The sequence below is a fragment of the Bombus vosnesenskii genome, unplaced genomic scaffold (genome assembly GCF_011952255.1).
Source record: "Bombus vosnesenskii isolate JDL3184/JDL3185 unplaced genomic scaffold, Bvos_JDL3184-5_v1.1 scf7180000013403, whole genome shotgun sequence".
Taxonomy (NCBI): domain Eukaryota; kingdom Metazoa; phylum Arthropoda; class Insecta; order Hymenoptera; family Apidae; genus Bombus; species Bombus vosnesenskii.
The window spans coordinates 738,084-762,830 of record NW_022883026.1 but is presented as its reverse complement, the minus strand read 5'-3'; the positions used below and the strand labels follow the sequence as shown (position 1 = coordinate 762,830).

Below are 24,747 nucleotides of genomic sequence, written 5' to 3'. Positions count from 1 at the left end.
CGAGTTCAGGGCTATCGTTGAAAGTAGCTGGAATTCCTGAGTGTTTGAAAATTTCAACTTGATAACGAAAACAATGACGACTAGACTCGGTTGCCTTGGTATCTAATTGTTATGCAGCAATAACAATCAACCGTTTGATAAACTGTCGTGTTTAAATAATTCTCTGGCTTTTATTACGTGGAACGTTCGATGTTAACCCTCGACTTAGGATCTTATCGCGTAAAATATAAAATGCATCATTAAAAATAACATTTTAAAAAAATGGTAAAATTTAAACAAACTACTATTTAACATAGCTAAATGTAAAATTACAAGATTTGGTCTTAATGCAAAGTAATTCTTTGTCGGTGCAGGATCTTCTCTTCTCTGACTTCAATTTCGCGGAAAAACATAAAATTTTTAGAGACATATAGTGTTTTTAGAATCTTAGGATTCGTTGCAAGAATTTTTAAGTTCTTTCGAAATGGGGGTACTCTGGTTTTATTTCTTTGCTCCTGGGTTAGGCCAATATGGTCCCATAATCTGTTCAAATTCTGTCGACATAAATTTCTTCGCCTGGTTGTCCAACATTTTGGGAATCTCATTCAGAGATTTCCATGAACCTGAACTGTTACGAGTTCAACATCATCGTATATTGTATGGCTATTTTAGCTGTTTCAATGGTATGGCGCAAACATGTCAATAGTGCACAAACATATATCTAGTGATCCTTTTTTCCTCAACCATCTCGCTTACTTAAATACCAACGATCTCGTATATGTTTTTCTTCCTATTTCATTAGTTAGTAATTCTTGGTATTTAAATTCCATCTAAGCGTGTGCTGAGTTTTCTGTTCTCGTTTAATTACATATTAATCAGAAACAGGCTTAGCTATTATGTTCCTAGTAATTATAAAATTATTAATGGATCACTCACTTGCTTGGGTGTCTTCTCTCTTTTGTATTATATTACTAATGGTATTTCCGTCACACACGATATAACGAATAAAGTAAAATAAAATAAAAATTAAATAATCGGACCCAAACCGTGACAGGTTATTTACGATCCAAAGATACCGATTAAGAGCTATAAGAAGAGAAAATTGATCGTGCGAAAAATGATTTAATAGAAAATTTCCCATTACGTCGAAAATATTCACTTAGGAAGAAAATACATTTTATAAATACGCTTTATAGATTATTGAATCGATATTATTTTATAAAAGAAACGCGTTGCTTTAAACGCACGTCGAAGTTTATTAAGATGCATAGTATAATAAGCGCAATTCGCTCTTGGCAGATTGTCGATTAAAATATCATTTATTAAAAACTTTCCTCCGTGTATGTACGATACGTAATGGCGAAGAAAGAGGAAAGTTTTCAATTTCGAGTTGCGAGAGAAACTCGAGTAGAAGCAACGCGCATCGAAGAATTAAGCGAATTACAAACGGTAAGTGACACAGAGCTGAAACTTTGTTCACGAAGGGAAACCCAATGATTTTTTAGACAAGATGTTTTCTTATCGAGAAATCGGTGTATCGTTAGTTTTCATTAAAATACTCGTAAGGGCTTTTAATTAAAACTATAAGCATTTTCTTTTCATTCGAGCAAAAGCTTTCATAAAATTCACGTGTGTTTTCATTCAATATAAATCTATATTATTCGAAATAAATTGCAATTGCAGCGAACGAGCTGTGGTTAACACAGCGATTAACTATCTCGAGCGAATTGCAATACTTTTTATTATTTCCAGTAGAATAAATGTTCCGATATAAATGTGTTTAACGTCGATCTGGTTTCTGTAACTTGTATAAAATAAAATTGTCATTTCTAGCCCTTGCCGGGGAAAAATCTTAAATTTCTACATTAATCTTTTTAAAATCGATCCAACATTTGTAACTTGTAGAAAAGAAATTACAAACCCGATAGTCTTTCACATTTTCGAACTTATATTTCTATAATATTTAACGTAAGAATTTCCAGGTATTTTTTTCTCCATCCGAATTATATAATAGTCACCTTTCAAAGCTTTCGCGCAGCTACACTTCTTTTGATTTTACGCTTTCTCAATGTCTTTACGAGTCAATAGAGAGTGCATTGATATTTGAATAAAGAATCCTTTAAAATCCCGCGAAAGGAGATGATTCCGTTGCAAAGAATATCATACACAGAGCACCGGAATTGTTTTCTTTCTGTTCATTTCTAGACTATAGTAGCGGAAAATGTCTTTATGTTAATTCCAAGAATGCCCGAGATATTCCTTACTCAGCTCTTATCTGATATTTCTTCCCCGTACTTTGCTTTCTTACGCTTCTTATTACTTATCTTCAGCTTCACGAATGGTAACACACTGCTTATCAGCTTGTTATATATTTTTCAATATTACATCCAGATAATAAGACTCTGATATCGCCGTTTTAAATCTTGTTAATATTCAAGAAATCTATATATTTAACTTATTAAGTTTCTCCTTACATTCTTCTATATACTGTCATCGACTCTGTAAATCGCAACGCATTATCCACAAACGAGATTATAACATCGAAAATGTGTTTAAGACTCGAAGGATTTTAAGGTTTCTTTCTGGAAAACGTTCAACGCCGAAAACCGAAAATCCTCGTAGCTATATGATCCGACCACCTCCTCCAAACCACCGCCATATTCGACCGAAACCGACCAGTCCATCATCAACGATTTATACAGCCAATCTATCTCCCGCCGTTCACCCAAAGCAGCAGTCTACTCGTAGTCGTTTCAACGTCGGTCGCTCGGCGGACAGCTATTCTCTTTCCATGCTGCCCATGCCGTGGCGGTTTATTTTCCCGCGTACCTTTATCCATCTATCCGTCTATATTTCCCGGTTGGTTGCCCAGCGGCCACGTCCGACATTTTTTCTTCGGCCGTCATCTGGAAAGGACAGCAACGCCGAAGGGGGTCGGAAGGGAGTTGGACGGGGCCCTTCGGCAGCCAGATGAGCGTAGGACGAGGCAGACGGCGGTGGAGGTGGGCGTGTAGGTTGTCCGAGCAATCGGCGGGATAGTCCGGAGCTGCGATTTGGCAGCGATCCACCGGCGGCTCTCCGAGCTGGACCATAGCCAACTTTCCTCGGCCGGATAGGGATTTTGGTTCGATGTGCGGCGACAATATTCTACGTTTATACGAGAACCAGCAGTCTGTGTCTCCCCTCTGCCATCCTCTGCCATCCACTGCAACCCTCTGCCGCTCCGGAGCCGCGACGCGACGTGTCTCCCGTCCACACTGTTCGTTCGATCCTGCGGGTCGACGGTGCGCGGAGCGACCATTGTGTTCCGCACTCGAGGCTGCTGCTGCTGGTTCATTTCGCCGCTGCTCCATAACCAACCCAGCCGACTTATCGAGTGACAAAGTACATAGGCGCGCGCGCGCCGAGCTCTGAAAACCGCTGAACGTGCCGGTGAATATGTACCTAGAATATGTACCACACTGACGCGAGATGAGAAGACGGGGAGAACGACGGAGATTCCGAGCGTGATCGTGGAACTGATGGCGAAGGGAATGCGTGTCCGACACCGCGGGAACCGAGCTTGATGGCTCTTCCTCCGGGATCCCTGTCGGGGCTTCCGACATGGTTCCCGTTAGGGTTCTCTGCTCTCAGGTTTTGCCCTCCAGAGGCACATTTTCGAAACGCCTTGATTCCTTTCCTTTTCCTTTTTTCAAGAGGCCGAATTTCATGTGCAAAGGGAGTTTATTCGGTTCGGCTTTCTCATTGTTCTTTTCGATGCATCGTCTTCGCGTTGATTTTAGACCAACACTTTTGTTCTTCGTTTTTTAAAGATCCGACGAAGGGCTAGGTTATCCGCTGTGTGTTGGTTCCGCTTTGTTCTCTTTTTCTCCTTGTTTCAATGGCTACTTTTCGAGATTGTTGCAGTGAACTTCAAAAGAACTTCAATGTTTCCCTATTTTTTTTAAATCTTTTTACCGCGTTTGTATACCAACGTAAGAATAATAGGTAGTAGTTAACGATGAAAGATAAGTATATTTCACGTATATACGAGTAACATTTCAAAATAAATCAAATATATCCTGTTAATATTTTTGATAAAATTCGATTTGTAATAAAACGAGCAACGTTTTATTACGCATCATATGCGGCATGTGTAAACTTAATTATTCCATAATTGGATATTAAGATTTATATTGTTTTATATTATACGCTTGAATATGTGTATTGTATATTTTGTATATTTCAATGGATTTTATACAATATTATTGACGCTCATCGAGCGCTCGTTCAAAGGGAAACAAAATAGGTATCAATGTATCGGACGTCTAGTGCCTCTTCACATCTTTCCGTGCTTTTTGGTATTTTTATACAGATGTCGAAATACAACTTTTTCACCAGATCAATTTCACTCGGGTTCAAAAAGTGATCTTCAAAAAATCAAAAACAGGAAAAAATTATCATCGTGTTCGTTCCTCTTTTTTATTTCTCGCTCTTAAATAACCGGATTAATAGATGCGGTTAAAGATGAAATTTCCTTACGAAATCGATGTGCCAACCTACGAAACGGTAAACGGTGGCCTAACCTTGAATAACTATACGAAATGCTTGAAAGTTGCCAGTAATATCACCGTCGAACCCGTCTTTCTTCCTCTTATCTGACGTTTCACCGAAACTAATCTCAGCGTACGTTTCAGATAACGCTCCGAACGACACGTCTGGTCCACCGTATAGTCGCAACAAATTCACCTCGGTTCTCTCGTTCAATTAACTCTTGACCTCTTTCGAAGGGGACTTGGAAAATTCGTTGATTAAAAACTTTGTTTATGACACGAGATATCCGCGCGAGTGGCTATCAAAAATGAAAGCTTCAAAATCACGTTCTCGCGATTTATCCGCTCCATTGGTTCTTCGTTGGCGCAACAAAAACTCCAAAAGCATCCTAATCTTTTGGTAATGCACCGAGCCAATCGAACTCTGACAATAAGACCAGCCACTTTGCTCTCGTCAATTTGTCGGTCGACAGCGGCCATCGCGAGCCAAACGTTTATGACGCTTTTAACGCAGCGTCGTAAATATTTGTTCAATTGAGTAGCGTTCTTGCGACGCAGCAAGTTTTTTTCCAACTCGTATACAAGTTCGTAATCGTAAAAGAGTTACATAATCGCGAGTTCCTTCTATTCTTCGCTGTTCCAACGATTTTCATCTCAGCGATTTTGTAAAGAGCGTTGCTGCTGATTGATTCTCGGTGGGAAAGTGTTATTCACAGCAATCGTTTCTACCAAACAAGTACTTGGCACGGCAAACTCTCTTTACAGATACCCAGCCAGCATTCTATTCCATCGAACGATAAAAACAACGCGAAACTAATCGGAGCGGACCCAGCGAACGAAATGAGACGAGCAACGTAACAAAGAAAAATCGTTCGGTTGTTATTCGCGTGACGCAGCAGAAAGATATTAGGCGGTCGGGTGGTTGTATAAAACGCGGGCCGACGGAATGATAATGTAATAAGTGGCGGTGATAAGGAAAACTAGTTTGGCCGGACGAGAAGCGCCCTGGGAAATTGGTGGGTCAGCAAAGGAAAATCGCTGAGCAGAAGCGAAAACGGAAAAGAGGAAAGAGCAGAGCAGAGGAGGAGGATGGTGGTGAATGTAATGGATATCGAATCGAGTACGCGGTGACCAAGCAACGAATCAAATCCATTTGCTCGTCACCATGTCGTTAAGTTATAATTGCACGCTCCGCTCCGATCGATTGGTGCTCTTTCTTCTGTTCGCTATTTTCTCAGCTAAGGGTCGTTGAAAACGATCGGCCGCGATAAAGCGTGCTCCATAAGAAGAAGAATTACGCGGGCAGTCGTTGATACACAGCTAGATACCGAGGCTAAGAGAAAGAGAGATGAAGCTGAATGGATTTCTAGTAAGCTCCGTAAGGAATATCGGAGGCGTCTTATCTGCGACGATATTTATAACCGGGAAGCCCGATCCTCTCTCTTGCCAATTTACGTTGCATCCTCGAAATTGCCAGCTAGCAATTACTCAGACGTACTGACGTAAGAATGAAGAATAAACGAGTAGGTTTATCGAGTATCTACCAGGATCCAGATTTTCTCGTCTTCAGCAACGAAATTTCAACCGGGGAAACTATTATCTCGGCTACGGATGAACAGAGAGAGAGAGAGAGAGAGAAAGAGAGAGAAAAATTTGTTTGCGTTAACGGTGGCAATTTAACCTTGAAATAAAATTATTCTAGCTATTGGCTGGCGGGCATTCAGATATTTTGATCGATTTGTAATAACAACGTGCAAAGCAATTTTACCATAGCGACAAAATATCTCTGAGCGTAAGCGACGTTTCAAAAGCGAAACATTGAAACGTAAACGTTGGTCTGTTTTTCCGTTAATGGGAGTGAGCAATGGAAGTACAAGGAAATTTGTGAAATCAAGTTGCATTACACGTGGATCGTACACGAGATACAAAATTGGAGAGCATCATCCTTGAGAATTGTTAGACTATTTGGACCTTGGACTCCGGCCCAATTAGACTATGCACACGTTCAAGCTTGCTTTTAGCCAAAATTTGATCTCTATTTAGAGATTACGTTGCCAGACCTTTGTACTTACGAACACCATTTCAGATTCTTCGCGTATAAATTGCACGGGTCGAATTGCCAGTTCCTTTCTTAACGAAATTTAATTTCAAGCGTTCAACTCCTACGTTAATTGCACTAGCGATTATAAACTATCAAACAATGTTGCGTCAAATAATTATATTTACGGATATACGTAAGTAGATGATTTTCTCGAACGAATGATCGTACAAAATTCTTCAACAAATTCATAGCGCCACTACTCCAAATACCATCTAAATAAACGTTCCAATAGTTTCCCGTCCCTGTTCACACTAGAACTATCATGCCAGTGAAATTGACTGGTTTTACAACTTTATTTTAAAATTCCTACTTCATGTTATACTTTTTTTTCGCAATGATGTAATGATTTTCGCAACGATAACCAAAAGAATAATATAATGAATTTTATTTTGTTTTTTATGTATTCAAACTGAAGATAATTTTGTATCAAGGCTACTTATACCAATACCAGTCAAAACGACCGGTACTTGTCAAAGCGTAAAAGGGTCCTGCAATCTGTATATCGAACCCCAATTAGCCAGTTCTCTCGTTTCGTACAACTACCCACACGTTATCAAAGTTTTTGCTGCGTATCATTCGATATGATGATACCAGTTATCAGGAAAATTCCGGATCAATCGCCAGATCGCTAGATGTTAACACTAGAAATACCACAGCAGTCAAAATGACTGTTTCTACAATTTTATAAATATACCAACCATCGTAGTCGTAGATGGATTAATACTACCAAAAATGTGCTACATAACATGGAATTTCTTCTGTAAGAAAGTAATAAATCAATAAATATAAAAATACTCTATTATTACATATTTTTTTAAAACCAGTCATTATAACTGCTTTTGGTAGAAATAGCTTCGTGTTAACTACCGGTAGTTAATACAGCGCAATAATACCTATAAACAACGTTTGTCCGTATCACCAACTAGCGAAAAAATTCCATTTTCTACCGTCTCCTACCAATGCCGTGGAAAAATTCTCCAGACGAACGATAAATTTCGCGTGCCTTTCGCAACGAGGCAGTTTGTTTGTAAAATTGGTCGGATCCCACTCGATACGTCTGCAAGGTAGTACACCGGTTAGGCCAACCCCTTTGTCCGGCACATAGGGACTGGAGAGCACTCGACGAGGGTCTCGGCAAACGTCATACCATGGCGAACTTACGGGCGCACGTATATACGATGTGTGTACATGCAGGCATACTCACGTATTTCATTGAAATAGAAAGGGTATTCGCCGGGCACGGAACAGTTGAGCCTCGCTTTCAGGAAGCTCGTCCATCTGTCGCTGAACGCATGAGGTCCGCCCTTGTCGTGCTGGCACACTCTACCGACCCGCGAGTACACTGCCTAAAACACAAATGCAGCCGGAGCTTTTGAACAATCGGCTTCTTCGATTCTTTCCTCTTTACTCGGACCGTCTTACTCTAGCCTGCATCCAGCGCTATTATACTGCGTTACTTTGCCACTGGGATTAGGGGGCAAAAGGAAAGGAAATTGTCGGTGCGTGAAAATTTGAGAATACCAAGAATATAGGGAATAGTAGAGATCGTAAAGCGTACGTTACGTATGGCCATTTTTTAAGAAATCGCTCGTTAAAGTGCTTTCGCTGACAAAGAGTGACATTTCGATATTGCAATGTCGTCGCTTTGGAAATTCGGCATCGTAAAACGGTCTTTGATATCGAGTAGGTAAATATAAATAGGTAGGTAGCGCGTCGTTAATATTTCGTAAGCCTTACCTTGCCACAATTCATGTACTCGACGGCTGTTTCTCGGTAAAAGAAGAAGACGTAATCTTCGTACGCAAACGAGCTGACAAAGTTCGGTCCTGTAACAGTAACGTTCGAATTTATCGAATTTATTTATCGAATTTATTTATTTAGGGGCAACGGTATTCGTTCGAAAGAAACAAATCAACCAGCTGGCTGCTAAAGCGAGCAAAACTCTCATAGAAAGAAGACCAAAAAGAAAACACCCCACTGACCTCACTAAAGAAATAAAATAGTCAAACTCGAAGATGGTATACCGCTGGGGGTAGCCATCCACATCTTATTTAGCAATTAAGTTAGAAAAATTTACCAAATGTCCAGCTGGACAAATTGTAAAGTACAAATTAAATAATAATAAAAAAAAAAGCAAGCAAACCGTGAAACGACGGTACACTGTTCGCGCGAGCGTATGCTACTTTAACATTTTGAAGGGTCAAATACATCGCAGTTTGTTGTTTCTTTCGACGAATACCTCCATCTCCGTCTTCATTTCCTTCTTCTCGTATCTTCTCTTTTCTTTCTAAATTACGCTTCTCGTTCGATAACGTTCCACGTATTTTACAATGCGGAGGAAATTATGCGGCCGTTTCGGATCCTAGATGGATCTTCCAATAACTTGGTAATTTCGAAAGAGCGGGCAGTATGATAAATTGCCAACGGGATCGCCGCGTGGAAATTGCGATCGATCAAAAATTCCCGAAGCTTTGAATGGATTATGTAATTTATACAAAACTGTGCATCGCAAATTCGCAACTCGCAATCGGTGATAAATAAGAGAAGAATGAAAAAAAAAAGAAAAATAAGAGAGGAAGGGAAAAAAGCACGTCTAGGTGAATACGCAAATTGCAGCATATAATTTATGCAAAGCTTCTTACATCGTTTAAGCATCGTCCATTGTATACGAGCTGCGAGTATAACAAGCACAATGCCATGCGATAACTTTTCACGTGCGACCGTGTCGTAAAATTTTATATGGACGCGGTACGATGAGAAGATACGGGAAATTCAAAAATAGCACGGCAATTGCTGGACATTCTGTCGCGACCGGTTTTCCAAGTGCGATCGTTAAAACGTCGATTAAATAAATATCGAATATTTCAATTACCAGAGGCAACTCGAGGGTTCAATAGTTCGCGTAAAAATGATTTTCTAGTTTAAAATTCAATCTTATCCGTAAACTCTCTGCTTTCTTTCAATATTTTACGGTTAAATTGATCGCTGTTTACGGCTCTGCGTTTTCTTACCTAATTAAGGCCAGAATTATTTGCCTCGGTAGACGTCTGGTATTTTTAATTATTTTATTTTGTATTTCAGTTAATCGTAATAGTTACGCGAATAACACAATGCAAACTCTTGTCGTATATTTTCTTACGCGATGCTACGACATAATACTTCCGAGATACATAAAACGAAGCGAGAGATCAGATGGAGCGCAATTAAAATTTAGAAACGTGGCAAAATTCTGCGCTGCCAGGAAAATAGAGGCTGGCGAGTATCGCGATAGAAAAGCCGGTATCGCGTTCGCTAGAATTCAACGTGCGAATATTCCAATGCAATTTGCGCGACTTCCATTACCGTTCAGCTGGTTGAGATCGGAACGTTCGGTGCGGATCTTCTCCCTGTGAATCAGCGGCTCGCCACCGGAGAAGTCGGCCACTGTCGCTGCGTACAGCTGCCCCTCTGAAACATGAATAAACGCGGTTCTGTCAGTCGAGTCAGACTTTACAACATTTGCCAGACAAACGAGCAGTCGTGTCTGCGGCAATCGTCGAAGGATTCTGCCAAAGACACCTTGTACTTCGTTTTCAACGTTCCGCGCGTGTCACGCTGCAAATCGTTCTGCAAACGCGTCAGCACTAATCACCAGTGTACTATTCTCTGTTCTATGCTCGCGCAAAGCGAATCTCTTTCACGGAGATTACGCGAGTCCTAGTAGAGGAATCGCACAGGCTTCGAGCCTGGCAATTAAAGAGTACCGAATTTCACGAGGGACTCGCGAACGCGCGTGCTTCGTATTCATTTTAGCTGTTGGGATTATAGACGCGAGCACAGCTTGTCACTCTGTGACGCGTAATCTAAGATACGCGTGTCGCTTTATGCAAATTACGGCAACTGTTTAGTAACGACGCGACGATGGCGGAGATGGTATCGCGATCGAGCGAATTTCTGACATCAACGGGGAAAGAGATTGCAGAGTTGGAATAATCACTTTGCCGTGTCTGTAACGATACGTAGAGGTAGAAAATAATCGAATGCTTTTTCTTCCGTGTAATGAAAACGATGTTCGGTTTAAATTCCTTGTCAGATTGCAATTTGCATTGGCTTTAATAACAAACCTGCACATCTTTTTATTATACCCATCTACGTTATCACGTAAAAAGCATCCTGTTTAATAACGCACATTTATAAGCTAAATTGCACGAGTATCTTTTTATGCTCGTTTTTCACACGAGCCTAACCGACGACAGGTTTTAGTTCGGCGTCGCTGAATTATCGAGTGTCAGCCGATCTTTGATAACTGTACGCGAACGTTGAATAAATGACAAAACGCCGCCACGATATTACGGAATTTATTAGAAGCGGTTTAATTAAACGTGCCTTGAAAGGCGTTTTAATTAACACGGCAGCCACGCGATTACACCAAGAATCGTAGATTTCGCGTGGAACAACAGCCGGGAACACGATTCAAGTACACAAATTTTCTTCGCCACCGTTGTGGTTATAGGTATTAAAGCGAAGAAAAGATGGAAAGCGAGCTCTTTGTGTCGGCGAGTGCTAACTAGATTGGCCTTCGGTGCAAAGGCTTCTTCCTCGTAGAAACTGTGAACTTGATTGGCTTTGTTATTGCTCGTGTTCCGTGGAAACTTAGCTACTGGCGTGATACACTGAGATTACCGATATATCAAACACGACTGCACGAGATTCAACGTCAAAAATAATTCGCAACCACCGTTTCAGCGTGGTAGGTATCACCAAGGAAAGTAACGATCGCAAGTTACCACATATCACACAGATATGGGCAATCTTACGAGAAACTTGGGCAAACGCTTCAGTACTGGCACATAATACTCGTCAAAACAAGCAAAGAACAAAGCAAAATCCTAACAAACATGAGGAAAAGAGTCATTGGTTTCGGCGTTACAAGATGTTTGGTGTATGATGAATCGATTGCTTCCTTAAATGAGTCTATACAACGAATAGAAAACTGTAACCAAAATGCTAGGGATCTTCACAACGTGTGGGTGCTTCTCCGAGAAAACGTATCGACGTATGTGTTGAGATGAACGACCGTGATATCGAACACACATATACTGTAAAGATAAAGTGTTTAACGTCGTTAACGTCGTAACTCAGGAGCTAGTATTTTTTTAAGCTACGCTTATTGACACTCTTTTCCTTCTTTTGACGAATAGCTATGCATACGCTCGTAAAGTGTTTCTCCAACTTTTTTCCATTCCATTCTGCATATTATTTCCACTCTGCATATTATTGAAACAACGTATCGATGCCAAGTATGTACGTACATTTCTTTAATAGCCTTTAACACTTTGACTGCTACGTTGGCCATATATGACCGGCCACGGTTTCTCCTGTGACGCCACGGTGGTCATTGGTGAACGGAGCGCATGAACTTCTTACAATTGTAAAAACTGTATGAAAATTGACAGTTAGGGTATTTTGAATATAACCGACAAATAGAAGATACTTTGAAATAAAAAGTGGCCCATTGAACAATTAAACATTTTTATTAGAACATCGATAAAAAAAAAATGAGAACAAATCTTGCATTTAACGGTGCACTGTGTTAAAACACTTTAAACATAAATGTTGCTCATCGATACAATCTGGACAATAGGTGGTCACCTTTTTGGTCCGATTCTTAGCAATTTTTGATCCTAACTGTGTGACATTTTTTTTATAACACTCTGCAAAATTTTCCTGCCAGGTACGCTTGTCCTTCTTTCTTCTGCATTTCGTGTCGCAATTTTTGTCGAATAAGTATATTTTACGGTTCCGGTGAATGGAACTGTGTAAGGTGCATTACGAGTGCCATTCTAAAATCAGATACCTTGATTTTTGTTTTTGATGCTTGTTTATAGAGTATCATCGCGTTTGAAATTGATGTATTTAACAATAACTCTAAAGCTAATTTTATATATCACTTGTGGTTTCTTCTATGTTGTGTAGAATATGCTATCATTTGATCTGATAATCTACAGCACATTTTCCTCTATTGTAATCTACCACTACCACTGGTTTATCACAAGCATAATTTTCTTTGCGGATCTCTATCATTTCATCCCAATATCTTCTACACGTTTCAACAATATATTCTGCACGTTTTGCTTACAATAAAATAACGAATGCGAATGGTTTATTGAAATAAACGAAGCCTTGTTATAATATATCGCTATCAACTGTTAGCAAGGCGCCACGGTGGTCACCCGTAAGATAAACGGTCCATTCGAGAAGAATGTTGCCTTACATCGTCAATTTATTATTATTTTGCCATTATATGCTTTGAATAATAAAAATACTCCCGTGGCGAAACATGTGATTTTGACGTGGCAGTCAAAGTGTTAACATCAAGCGGTACTATAGCACAGGTATTTTTTCAGAACATTCCGTGATGTAACGTCGGTATAATATTTATGTACATACGACTAAATAGCAGCAAGCTCTGGTAAACGCTAAAGCACTTTCTCTGAACGTGTCTTATCAATCTTTCAGCACGAATCTGTACAGAACCATCGAACGGAGTAACGAAGAAGAAAACAAAGTGCTGTTGTTGCCGCGCGACAGACGCTCCAGGATCAAGTGGATTCGACAAGGTCGACGAATTTACTTGAAAGCAGGATAGAGCGGCTGACAACAAGATCTGTCCCTAGTGAACTCACGTAGGTGACCAATTTTCTCGCCGTGTCATAGAAACTGTGGTCGTGGAATCCCGCAAGAAGCCGCGGCTTTCCTGTGCATCAGAGTACACCGATGGAACCATACCCTACGCCGATGTACGAGCCAACGTTTGCACGAAAAGAGAAAGAGAAAGAGAGACAGAGAGAGAGAGAGAGAGAGAGAGAGAGAGAGAGAGGGGAGCGAGGAAGCATTTTACCTGATACTCTCGCGAACCAAGAGATCTACCAAGGCCATGCACCCTCCTCCCGCTTCTCGCGAGCCTTCCATATTTCACGTTCAAAAAGCACGATGGGATTTGAGGCTGGCCAACGTATGCGCGCGATAAGTGTATATAGTGGCGGACTGGTCATATATAACCGGGCAAAGTAGACGTTAGACTTAGGGGATGAACGTGCCCGTTGCAGGCTACAAATCTACGCTGAGCCCAGCAACGCCGAAGCTCGCGAATACTGTACCGTCGTCGTCCTGGTAATACCCAGCGACTGAAGGAAGCTTTCTACTACGTGCCGGCTTCTTTGTGCCGCGCTGTCGACATTATTAGCCCGTCCGACCGACGTCGCTTCATCGCAGACCGTGCGATCGCTATGTTCCAAGGAACGTGTAGTTTCGCGTTCGGTTTATCGATTTCGATTACAATTCGGATTTTATGTATACATTTGCTGCACACTGGGCTGCCTGGATATGACGACGTCGTAAAACTGCTATGCACGCTAGTGGTCGGAATTTTGAAACAAAAAATGTCGCGTTACGAGCTCTTTGGGCGGCTACTCGAGCGAGAGACACGGACGCGGGCTTTCTGTTTCAAATATCTTGGATTTATGATTTTGAGTAAACAGTACAGGCTGAATGGCATATGTAACGCGTTACAAGCTGATTTGTTTCATTTGAAATTATTCAAGATAGCGAAAGGAACCGATCGAAAATCTGAAATGTCTGAGGGTGAAATGTAGACGAAGAGTTCGGATTGAACCTAAAATAATTGAGAAATGCCTGCAATTCTATCGATCGAACATTGTTTGCCATCGATTGGTCAGTTTTATGGGAGAAGAAAGCGGTTGAGTTTTCAGCTAATGTTATCTTGTTTAACGAGGTCGGCCGCGTGTCTCACAGGGACACGCCTGAATTGCAAATTTATGCATGTTCGTGTTTGACACGTCCGATACGTTAGCTGTCCATGGTTCTTTCGTTATAGTTGACAAGCTGCAGGATTTATTTCATGCTAGCCTATCTTGAATGATGTGTTATGCTGTTGCAGCTTTGAAGTGCTCAACGATGAATGAAAAATGTTTGCGTTGGGATTTCTAGTTGGTTGATTAAATCCTTCAGCCGGCAATACATAGTTCAGCTTCGTTTATTACTTTAGCATATTTATCGCAAAGATCTAAACCTATCTCTACAAAAATATCGCAAAATTGTCTAAAAAAATACAGGACTTGTCATAGTGCTATTTATTTCACGTGGAAAAAACGTTTTTTCTCTCGTTAAAACAAAAATATTTATCGGAGTTTCACCATACGTTTCGTGCACTTTTGTTCGTCAAATTTAGAAAGCTAGAATTTTCATCGTGCTGTTTTAGTCATTGTCTTTCGCCAGGCGTTTAAAAGAATCGCTCACGATATTGTCTATGCTAGCGATTTTAGTTTGAATTCACATTCTACCACAGAAATAGACCATTTGCTGCGACTAAATTATACGCGATAGTAACATCTTGCTACGTGCTTTCTGGCGTTATAAGCTTTATACGACAAGTATCATTTTCCAGATACGCTTTCCGCTAAAAGCAAATATCCGACCACATAGCGTCTAATGAGCATTCTCATTATTTTTTTTGCAAGGCCAATTTTTATAATATCCAATGTCTGGTAGAAGCGGGATACAGCGATGCACGTATTATGTTTCGTTTAATGAATTTCACACGTTTTAATAAGATGACTTTTATAAAATAATATCCAAGTAAATATTACCGATGTTCTCCGAAGAATATATTTTGCTACTACCGATCGAATATTTGGTCATGAACAGGAACTTGTTAAGCTCGCTAACTAATTAATTTCGATCGAATCGTTTCGAAGATTAATCGAAATTAATTGGATACCTCGACGAGCAAAAGCTCATGGCTCCGAATTGTTTCAAAACCACTCTGGAATTTTCTTTGTCCGCGACGAAATTCACTCTCAGAAGCTTTATTACGGTAATACTGTTCGATTCGATGAGCACTGGCTTCAATCAATTAGAGGCGTTAAAGAGTCAGACGTACTTTGCCTTGAAATTATTAACACGACACACGAATTATTATTTTTCAACACGAAGCATCGAATTTCTCGTGTTGACGCGAGCTTTTGAGGGATTAATTAAGAATTTTTTCCTAATTGGTAGGCGAATCGGTTATTAGAAATTAATTGGACGGTTCGATGCAGAGGGTGCAAAAATGTTTCTTGTTAATTAATTCTAAACCATCTTCTACACATGGAGTTGGTTCGTTCTGCAAGGCGATTAATTTTCAGAAAACTTATTTCGCTTTATCTGGAAGAAAAATTGTTTGCTTTTTTCTTCTTTTCTTTTTTAATCAATTTTAGAGCAGCTTCTGTACTTAGAACAAAGTTATACTATATACGGATATTAGAATTAATTCATAATAGGAGATTTCAATCAAAATTATTTCATAAGAATTCAATCTTTTACTTTATATTAGACTTCTCCGTCAAATTGTAATTCAAGATTGATGAAAATTTAGTCCATTCTCAGTAATAGAATTCAATTAAAAAGGATCATCGGCTTTTAATAGAAATTCCTGTTTTATAATACGAAACTTTTTGACAGCACAGTATAAATTACCTGATCTTATTGAATGATTTACTGCTATAACTGTATTAACATATAAAGTACAGCGTATCACAGAAAATTAATCGAAATCAATACGTGTTAATTCGAAATCGACAAGAAGTTTTCTGACTAATCTTCGTGGCGAATATATCCCTGAATTGGCCCAATTGGTCGTATAATAACGCGTAATTAAAATGCAGCAGCAGATCGCAGCTAATTACGAATGCAATTCGCGTATCGACGCAGTTAATTTTGGAGCCAGCGAAGGAACCATCGACGCCACGAAATCAGGATAAATGCGAAAATTAACTAAAAAGAAAGTCGAAGGAAATTGGTATCGCACCGTCATTGAGATTAGTTTGAAGGAAAATTGTATTACCAAATAGCAATTTTAAAGGAAAATTCTATTTGCGATGTATGCACTTTGTTTACTATTGTCTTCAATTTATTCTTTTTCTTTCGTCCGTATGCATAGTTCAAATAGTTTAATTCTATTCATAGACGTCGCTACATTGATGAATTTACGTTTAAACCTACGAGTTATTTTGTAATTTTAGCACCTCAGTGCGACGTTTATAGAACGCGCTTTGAAACAGGAAGTATATGACGTAATTTGAAATTTGACAATTATCTTAAAACGGTGCTAAAACGAAATGACTTCACCACTCAAACGAAATTGATACAAAATTTAATCGTCAGCTTTTCGTTTCTTTCGTGGGAAAAACTCGAACGTGGATTCGCTGTAAAGAAGATCGCGATACCAGCGTGGCCAGAAGCTTAACTTTTAATTACTGACCGTTTCATTTCCGAAATTATGCTGATAAAAACCATTTGAGCGGTTGCCAAGAGGAAAAAACGAGGATAGCAGAAAAATAGCCTAACGATCGTTTAAAATGCACGTGTCCAATAACGTTGAAGATGCTTCAGAAAGGAAGGTTGAATTGGTCGATAAGAAAGATACGATTGCGAGTAAAAATGACAAGATCGTTAACCTAAGAAACGTTTTATTTTTTCTTCTGTTAGAAGCTTATGGGATCGTGAATCGACAGTTCGATATTTGTACTTTTTACACGCGGTAACTTTGATTGATTTAACGTTCAACCGGCATTTCTTTGTTCCCTGGTTTTTGTTTAAACATCGGGAAACTCCTGATCAAGATGACGTCTTCGCTCGAATTGAACGCAGCGGATGATCGTTCTTTTTCACATGGAAAAATGCATTGCCATTTGAAAGAGTATCTGAAAGAAAGTCGTTTCAGACGGTTCTTTTTGATGTATGTCTCTGCCATACAATACGAATCGCGATGAGAAAGAGATACTTTTATTTAACTTGCAGCAGTATGATAATAAACGTCTTTCTGTAATAAACTTTTAATGATAACAATAATAATAATAATCGCTTTTATATACGCAAACCTTTTTGTAGCATCGTAATGATAACGATTCTCTCTTTTTACGTTTTATTTTGTACGCTAACTCTTTTCACTTACGTTTATCAGATTAATTAACGTGTCTCTTAATTGCACGTACTATTTTCGCCGTAGCTATCGTGGCCTTTTGTATTCAGCTTGTACAGGCTACAAATTATATCTACCCTTGAATCTGGAGAAAACCCACCGCAGGATCATCAGGTGAAAACACACAGAGGCAGAAAGTTAAGGACTCGTAGTGTAGAGGGGGCGAACTCGGCGCGAATTACCTTGCTTTTGGTGCAAGTTCGCGAAAATACGAATCGCCAGTTCGATAACAAGCGAATGTTCGTGCTGAATTCAGCTGTGTGGTACACGCGCGTTATTTGTGTCACTATTATTAGAGCGGTATGTGGACATTGCACTTGGAGCGGCCGGAACGGCAGCAGCCACGTTGATTCGGCTTTGTTAACGACTAACGACTAAGGTCCGGCCTCCGCTTTATTCCGCCATATAAATTTTACGCCCGTGTATTAACTCGGGTTTGCCATAATAACGCGACAGAATGATTTACGCTGATAAACGCCGACTTCGTATCGTAGTTTCCCTAAACTGGACTAAGTAGAACGTCGACTAAATTGAATCACGCGTTGAAATCGTGTTCCGAGCTTGCCGCTTCTATATCAACTTCCCTCGTTCGCTTCCCAAATACTCTGATTAATCATACCTCTTCGAACGGTTAAAAAATACGTAACCTGACCATAAAGTTTAAGTCGAACGATCGTCTACGATGCAACGACATCCATCGATTGGCAAACGAAAGTCAGTCGCAGTTTATTAGCTCGACGCGTTGTATTAACAGACTATGACTGTTATGTATCAAGAACATCGATCCGTTGTTCGGTAGTATTTTTCACTTTTCTGTCCTTCCTCTTTGTTGCTCGGCACATGGGAGCAATGGAATGGCAAACAGAAGGGTTCAGATCGATGAGGATCAACGATACCTCCTCCCTGGATCCATCAGACTTACAAGGCTAAACCTTAAATACACGTTGCACGCTTGGATTCGTAATACCTAAGACAAGGTTTCCTTATCCATCCTAGTTGCTTCAGTCCTCATCTGACGCTGGTATTACGCATATTACACGTGTCTCGACTATTCACGAAGCTCGATGCCGCGACGGCGTCGTGGCTGGTTAGGGATGATAGTAATTATGTTTTCAACATCATGCGCATCCACGTAGGTATTTTCTCCTTCAACATAATTATACGACATACCGTGGAAAACTTTTAATTGCTGTAACGAATAGCGAAAGAGCCTGTTAAGTAGGCGTAATTATTACTTTGTTTCGGACAATGACGTAAGAATTGTCTTTCGATTTATCAATTTTGACGTAGTCTGTATAAATAGTAGCAACAATATCGGTAATTCTGGATCCGTAATTTTGCAAATAATTTACGCGATTGTTTCGGTTTGTATCATCGCGTAGCCAATTGAGAACAAGCCGTTGTTGCTTTGATCGTTGCAAATTATTATTAATCGTAGACGCGTATCATATTTTACTACCACTGACCCGTTCACTGCGGTATTTTATCTCAGTTACCAGAACGTTAATTACGTTTATCGACATGCTACAAAAAATGAAGAAAGACATTTTAACATTGAAGAAAGACAGTTTACAATTTTGTAAGTATTTTCCGCTGTTTCACGTTTGACGAGACACTCTGCTCGAATGCGGAACGACGGCGAGGAAATTTCGAAATATTCTAAAAGGACCAAAGCAGTTCGAGAATCGCAAATAACAAGTTACAGAATCGGAAATTTCGAATTAATTAAATCTAACTGAATAGAAGTTTCAGAGAAAAAATATCTAGGCTAAAGTACGATCTATTGCGCGTTCAGAAAATACAAAAAAAGAAAAAAGAAAAAAAATGGAAAAAATACAGACGGAAGAGAAAAGAAATAAAAACTCGGGGGAAAACGATGGAAAAAGCTTTCTGAATTCCTTTTTAGAGTTTTAAACTCTTGACTATCGTAGGAAATAATAAATTTAAACGAATCGATTCGCGTATTAAAGGGTACAAATTAGAAATACGATAACACGACGAACATCTCGCGTCTGTTACTCGCGATAATCATTGTGTAAGTACTTTGTCCGTAATATATACACTCCTTACGGCATTATCGTTCGTACATATATGCCGTACAGGCGTCATAAATAGTCATTATTCAAGCTACGTATTTATACGTCGAGCTCATTGCTCGTTCTAATAAACGAGAGAGGCAACAGGCGTGTCGCGAGATTTCGAGGATTTGCAGAAATCGTATTACGACTTCTAAATCTTTGCTCTGCTCTGATAAAATGTCTAATAACGATTAAATAAGTCTTAACGACGTACATATCTCGATACGAAGGCAGCCGAGTTTTCTAATTAAACATAATTACTGTATTTACCAACGAGCGGAAAGGCACAAGTTACTCTTCTTGAAATTATATATTTCTCAATTAGTTCACATTTTGAAATCCTCGCGACGGAAATCTTTCCTTAAATAGATTTTAATATACTATGTTGAAATACTTTAAGCGTTACCACGTTATTCTGCAACTCGACCGAATGAAACTCGCATTCTGACTTCATCACCCATTCACCAACTTCCTTCAACTTCATTCAACGAAACAACCTACCTCGTTCCATTCCTTAACTTCTTTCCTAGCCTCCGAAGAAATTTATTAATCTAGCAGGCATATCCCGCATTATCCGCAATATGGAAATCCAAGGAACGTTACGTTCAACGAATTTCCTGTGTGCAACCTAGCGCGAACGATTTAGCACGCTCGTAACTGGCTTCGTTATAAAATTAGCCATTTTCGGGTACACGCGGCCACGTAGTAAAAAGCAAGCTGTTGGCCGCAACCTGCACGATAAATCTACACGTCCATGAAATATGGATAACCAATCTCGCGCGCGACGAAAGGCGCGGGCTTGTTAGATTTTATACTTCGCTGTCACTGGTTACGGCACACACAGGACATAGTACATACACGTGTACACAAGCTGTGTTACACACTGATCGCATTGACCGTGACAAACACGTTGCTAGTTCGCGTGGAATTTCTTCTTTCGACACGGGATGAAACGTGATTTCCAAGGATAACGTTGTCGCGGTCGAAGGTTAATTAAACTTCCTGAATACGGAGCTCGTCATCGAAGCGCACGGGAATCAGGCCAAACCCGACAGGCGAAAGTTCTTCCGTCTAGACAACGAAAACCGTAAGTAGCTCGCTTCTATTCGATCCCTTGATCGATCTTCGATCGCCGATTGTTGGATTTTCATATTCCAGTAATATACGTTGTTTCGGTATCGACCAATTAATGATAATAATGAAACAAATAACGAGATAGGAGAAATAAGTTTCTACGAAATACGAACACATCCTGTAAAATGAATAAAAGCGTTCCACATCCGTGCAGAACGTACGCTTGTTACAAGACTTTCTCACAACTTTTTAGCCATAAAACTCACGTACTTTTCTCTCCAATCTTTCTCAACATCGATAGAAACATCGAACGTAATGCCAAACGATTAATTACGAGTTTCTTGGCCATAAAATCGTAACACAGACTTCCTCAATTTTCCGTATCGTGAACGGATGTCGCACGGTAGCTGTCATCGGATAACGAATTATGAATGAATGATTTGTTAAGTAAATTCATTGCGAATAGTCTTCGTTAACCGAACACGCCCATGTTCATAAACTATAGGCTTTCGCAGGAAAGGAACGTTTGATAGAGATATTTACGACCATAGTTCATTTACTCATACATTTATATACTCGTATATTTTGTCTTGCTTCCAGATACTCTACGTTACCACTGAAATGTACACATACATCTTCCATTTCTCTCTCTCTCTCTCTCTTTCTCTCTCCTTCACACTCTTTCTATTTTACGTATTTTTTTTTTTGCACATAGAAAATATCGACGTACGATAATGATAAATTGGTCGGACTAACAGTTGCAACGAGACGTTTCGAGATTTTTAGCAGAGCAAAACGGTTTTGAATTCTAAGTACACAAGACAAAGTGGAGAAAAATGACACCTCTGACAGTTTGGAGAAGTATAACGCATTGGACGACTGGGGCTAGGAAAAAGTTTGATTCGTCGTGGATTAGTTGATTAAAAACTAGCCGGCGATGTTTCGATTAATACTTGAACGTGTATATCGCAATTATGATCAAGGAAGAAGCTCGAAAGAAACGGAAACGGAATTCCCTCGTTTATTTAGAACACGTCAGACGGTCGGTTCACCGAGTATCATTTATTTCCAACTCCATAAAACTTTCTCGACGGGGAAAATTCAATCGATTTGGAGCAGCAACTCGGTTCGAGAGCTCTTTCGAGTCACGCTTTTTGTTTAAAAATCGCTGGAACTTCGACCGGGCGATGATGCTACTCCGAGCTCTCAGTCAGAATGCACAAGGGCGTATATTTTACTTCGTTTTAAACAAACGGAATTCGTTTGAAAAATTCTCGACGTTCCAAGGGGAATCATATTTTCAAACTTCCTCTCTCGAGTTTTCATACTTGATAGTAAAACGACGTACAAAGTGGAAAACGTTTATGTTACAGTATTAAAAGATACTTGTAAATCAGACGCTCGAACAATGCCTCGATCAGCGTATAACCAAATATTGTTAGCGAGTTTCGTGGTTTAATAAACTTTAGCGATACAAATTAAGTAAAACCTTCCTAATAAAACGCTAATAAACAGTATTTAAAGCACCTTCTTCTAATTCCCTACGTAACTTCTTTCCTAACATCAAACCTCTTGCAATCTCTCCAAATTAGCTCCAACTACTTCGTTCTACGAAAGACCAACTTTGCTCCTTTCGTTTTCTCTTTTTCTTGGTCACTGGCAAAAGACCCTCTTTAAAATCTGCAAACCATTCTTTTGATACTTGCGAAGAAAACATAAAAGTACCATCGAGTTGAACAAGGAGAGTTTACAAAACAGTGATACTACTCGAGCAATCACTTCAAATATCTCAGCGCTGGTTCTTTCCAACAAACGAAAATAACTATCACGAGAACCGTTGGTTGTTTTCAGCGGATCGGAATGTTAGCGTTAATTCTCAAGGAAAAATTGAACCGCGGACTTGGCCACAGCCGCGATTAGATTCCAGATTCGAACGAACTGAACGGACGCGGCGCGTTGTCTTGCAGAGGCGGAGCACGAGGGTGGAAAGCGAGCAATCGTTCCGGTAAATAAGCTTCTGCGGTTTGCTGGATTTCATGGTGGATTCTCGTCTACGAAATACAACCGTTCGTTCCGGCAGAATGCACGTTGCGATCCTACGATCGAACGGATCCCTGTAGAGTCTCTTAAATTTCTCCTAGAGCGGATGTTCGCGGCTCTGGTAGGAAAAATCATGCAGTTTGTAAAGCAAAGTTTAAAAAAAGTCTGATTATCGATTTTGACATTAGGAGCGACAGGGGTGAGAGACAGAGATTGCATACTGTACGGACAAATTCTTTCGTTACCAAAGGTAATTATAGTCATCCGAGTGTTAGTCGTATATTATCCATCGATACCTGACATATTCGCTTTTCTACAGTACAGTTTATTGAGATATGTATAATTTTGTGCGCTAGACTAGATTGGCCGCGTAGTAGTGACACACGTATGTGAATGTGAGTGTGTGGAAGTATGTGTATGCGCGACGTTTTGGAAAACAGACGAATGTAACTGTTCCGTTGGCAGTGTGGTATGGAAGATGGTAAGACAAAGAGAGTGCTGAGACGCGTGCAAATGTATATCGACGAGAATCCAGTAAATCGTTCATTAAATAAATCTAAAACTATCTTAGTTTGAATTCTAAGTGTAACCTTAGTGTTTCTTTACTTCTATTTCGGCAATTAAGATCCACAATTCTCAACACGGTTATTTTATTTAATCGCATCGGTTTCTATTAAACTATTGCATTGTTTACTAACGGTTATGCGTCAAGGCTGGCAAACAGTCGGACTATAAATTTGAACGTTTGCCCGTTGGGTATATGATATGCGTAATCTAATAGTTATCGAATGATCGATTATTGGTTAGGACGGCAGAACGTTGCTACAACGTTGCTGCAATGTTGCTACGGGCATCGTAAAATCCCTTTGTGTTTTATTCAACTCGCTACGCACGCGGAATGTGACTAGTCGTCATCTGGCAAATACCTATTCCGACCATTAGGTTTTATTCAGATCAGTTTACCGTTTGATCATCAAGGGTTTGCACAGCGGATGGATATTTATCCTGTTAATGGAACAGCCTTAGATTCGATTATCAATTTCGTACGCGTCTGTTTTCAATTAAAACCATCTTCCTCGATAGCAAGCTACGGTTATTCCTGAAATTTTTCAGAAACGTTTAATATAAAAGAGACGACACTGTCTCGGCGAGTATGTAGCGGACAATGTTGTAGCAAACTCCGCATAGGAACGAATTTTGGCGGTACCTTGAACAAGATGCCACTGCCTGTTCTTGTTCGTTACTCTGTGCCCTTTGTAAATTAACAAGGAAATAATATCCTTGATGCGTCAAGGGAGTCCGTGGAGCCGACAAAGCCAACGGGAGTTCCTTTGCCAAAACGGTGAGGACCAACTCGTTCGTTTAATATTTACGAAACAACATAAATATTTACCATAGTTGTGTGGTAGTGAGATAAAAAATTTGCGTGGCGGTGAGATCAAAAATTTACGTGAATTCTGATCGAGCCGGGACGGAAAAGGTCCGGTTCATGATTGAAAAGGAAGCTTTAACCGAGAGATCAAGCCGAGGGACTCTTTGCCTTTTAAATCGGATTCCAGCCAAGTCTCGAATGAACTTTCGCGTCAAGTTTGTCCAAGATTTCCAGGATTAACCACACCCCTATTAAACGATTCGACGACCGATACACCGTATCAGAAAGAGACTACAGCTGATTAAGGTTAAACAGAATCTGATAGAAGATTTACGAACAGACAAAAAGTTCTTCGCTCTAATCTAAACCAGCGAACCTCACCGCCGTTTTTTGGTTTAGATCGAATAATCTCGCGCAAACATTACCTTCCGCGTTTAATGCATATACTTTTGCCTACCTTTTACTTCGTAACTTTTACATTCTTTATTTTATCACATTATACATTCATCCTATTCATATTGGAATTTTATAAGATATTTAGCGATTCG

At 39.8% G+C, this 24,747-nt stretch overlaps 1 protein-coding gene across 2 annotated transcripts in view; it reads right to left on the bottom strand.

Moving 5' to 3' along the window:
- The window catches only part of LOC117237861 (semaphorin-1A-like), a 380,261-nt gene that overhangs the window by 28,411 nt on the left and 327,103 nt on the right, over positions 1-24,747 (bottom strand). For both annotated transcript variants that reach the window (XM_033502264.1, XM_033502266.1), the window contains exons 7-9: positions 9,955-10,059; positions 8,350-8,438; positions 7,817-7,958 (exon numbers count right to left, since the gene is read on the bottom strand). In XM_033502264.1, coding sequence (XP_033358155.1) covers positions 7,817-7,958; positions 8,350-8,438; positions 9,955-10,059 — 336 coding nt within the window. The remainder of the gene's footprint in view (positions 1-7,816; positions 7,959-8,349; positions 8,439-9,954; positions 10,060-24,747) is intronic.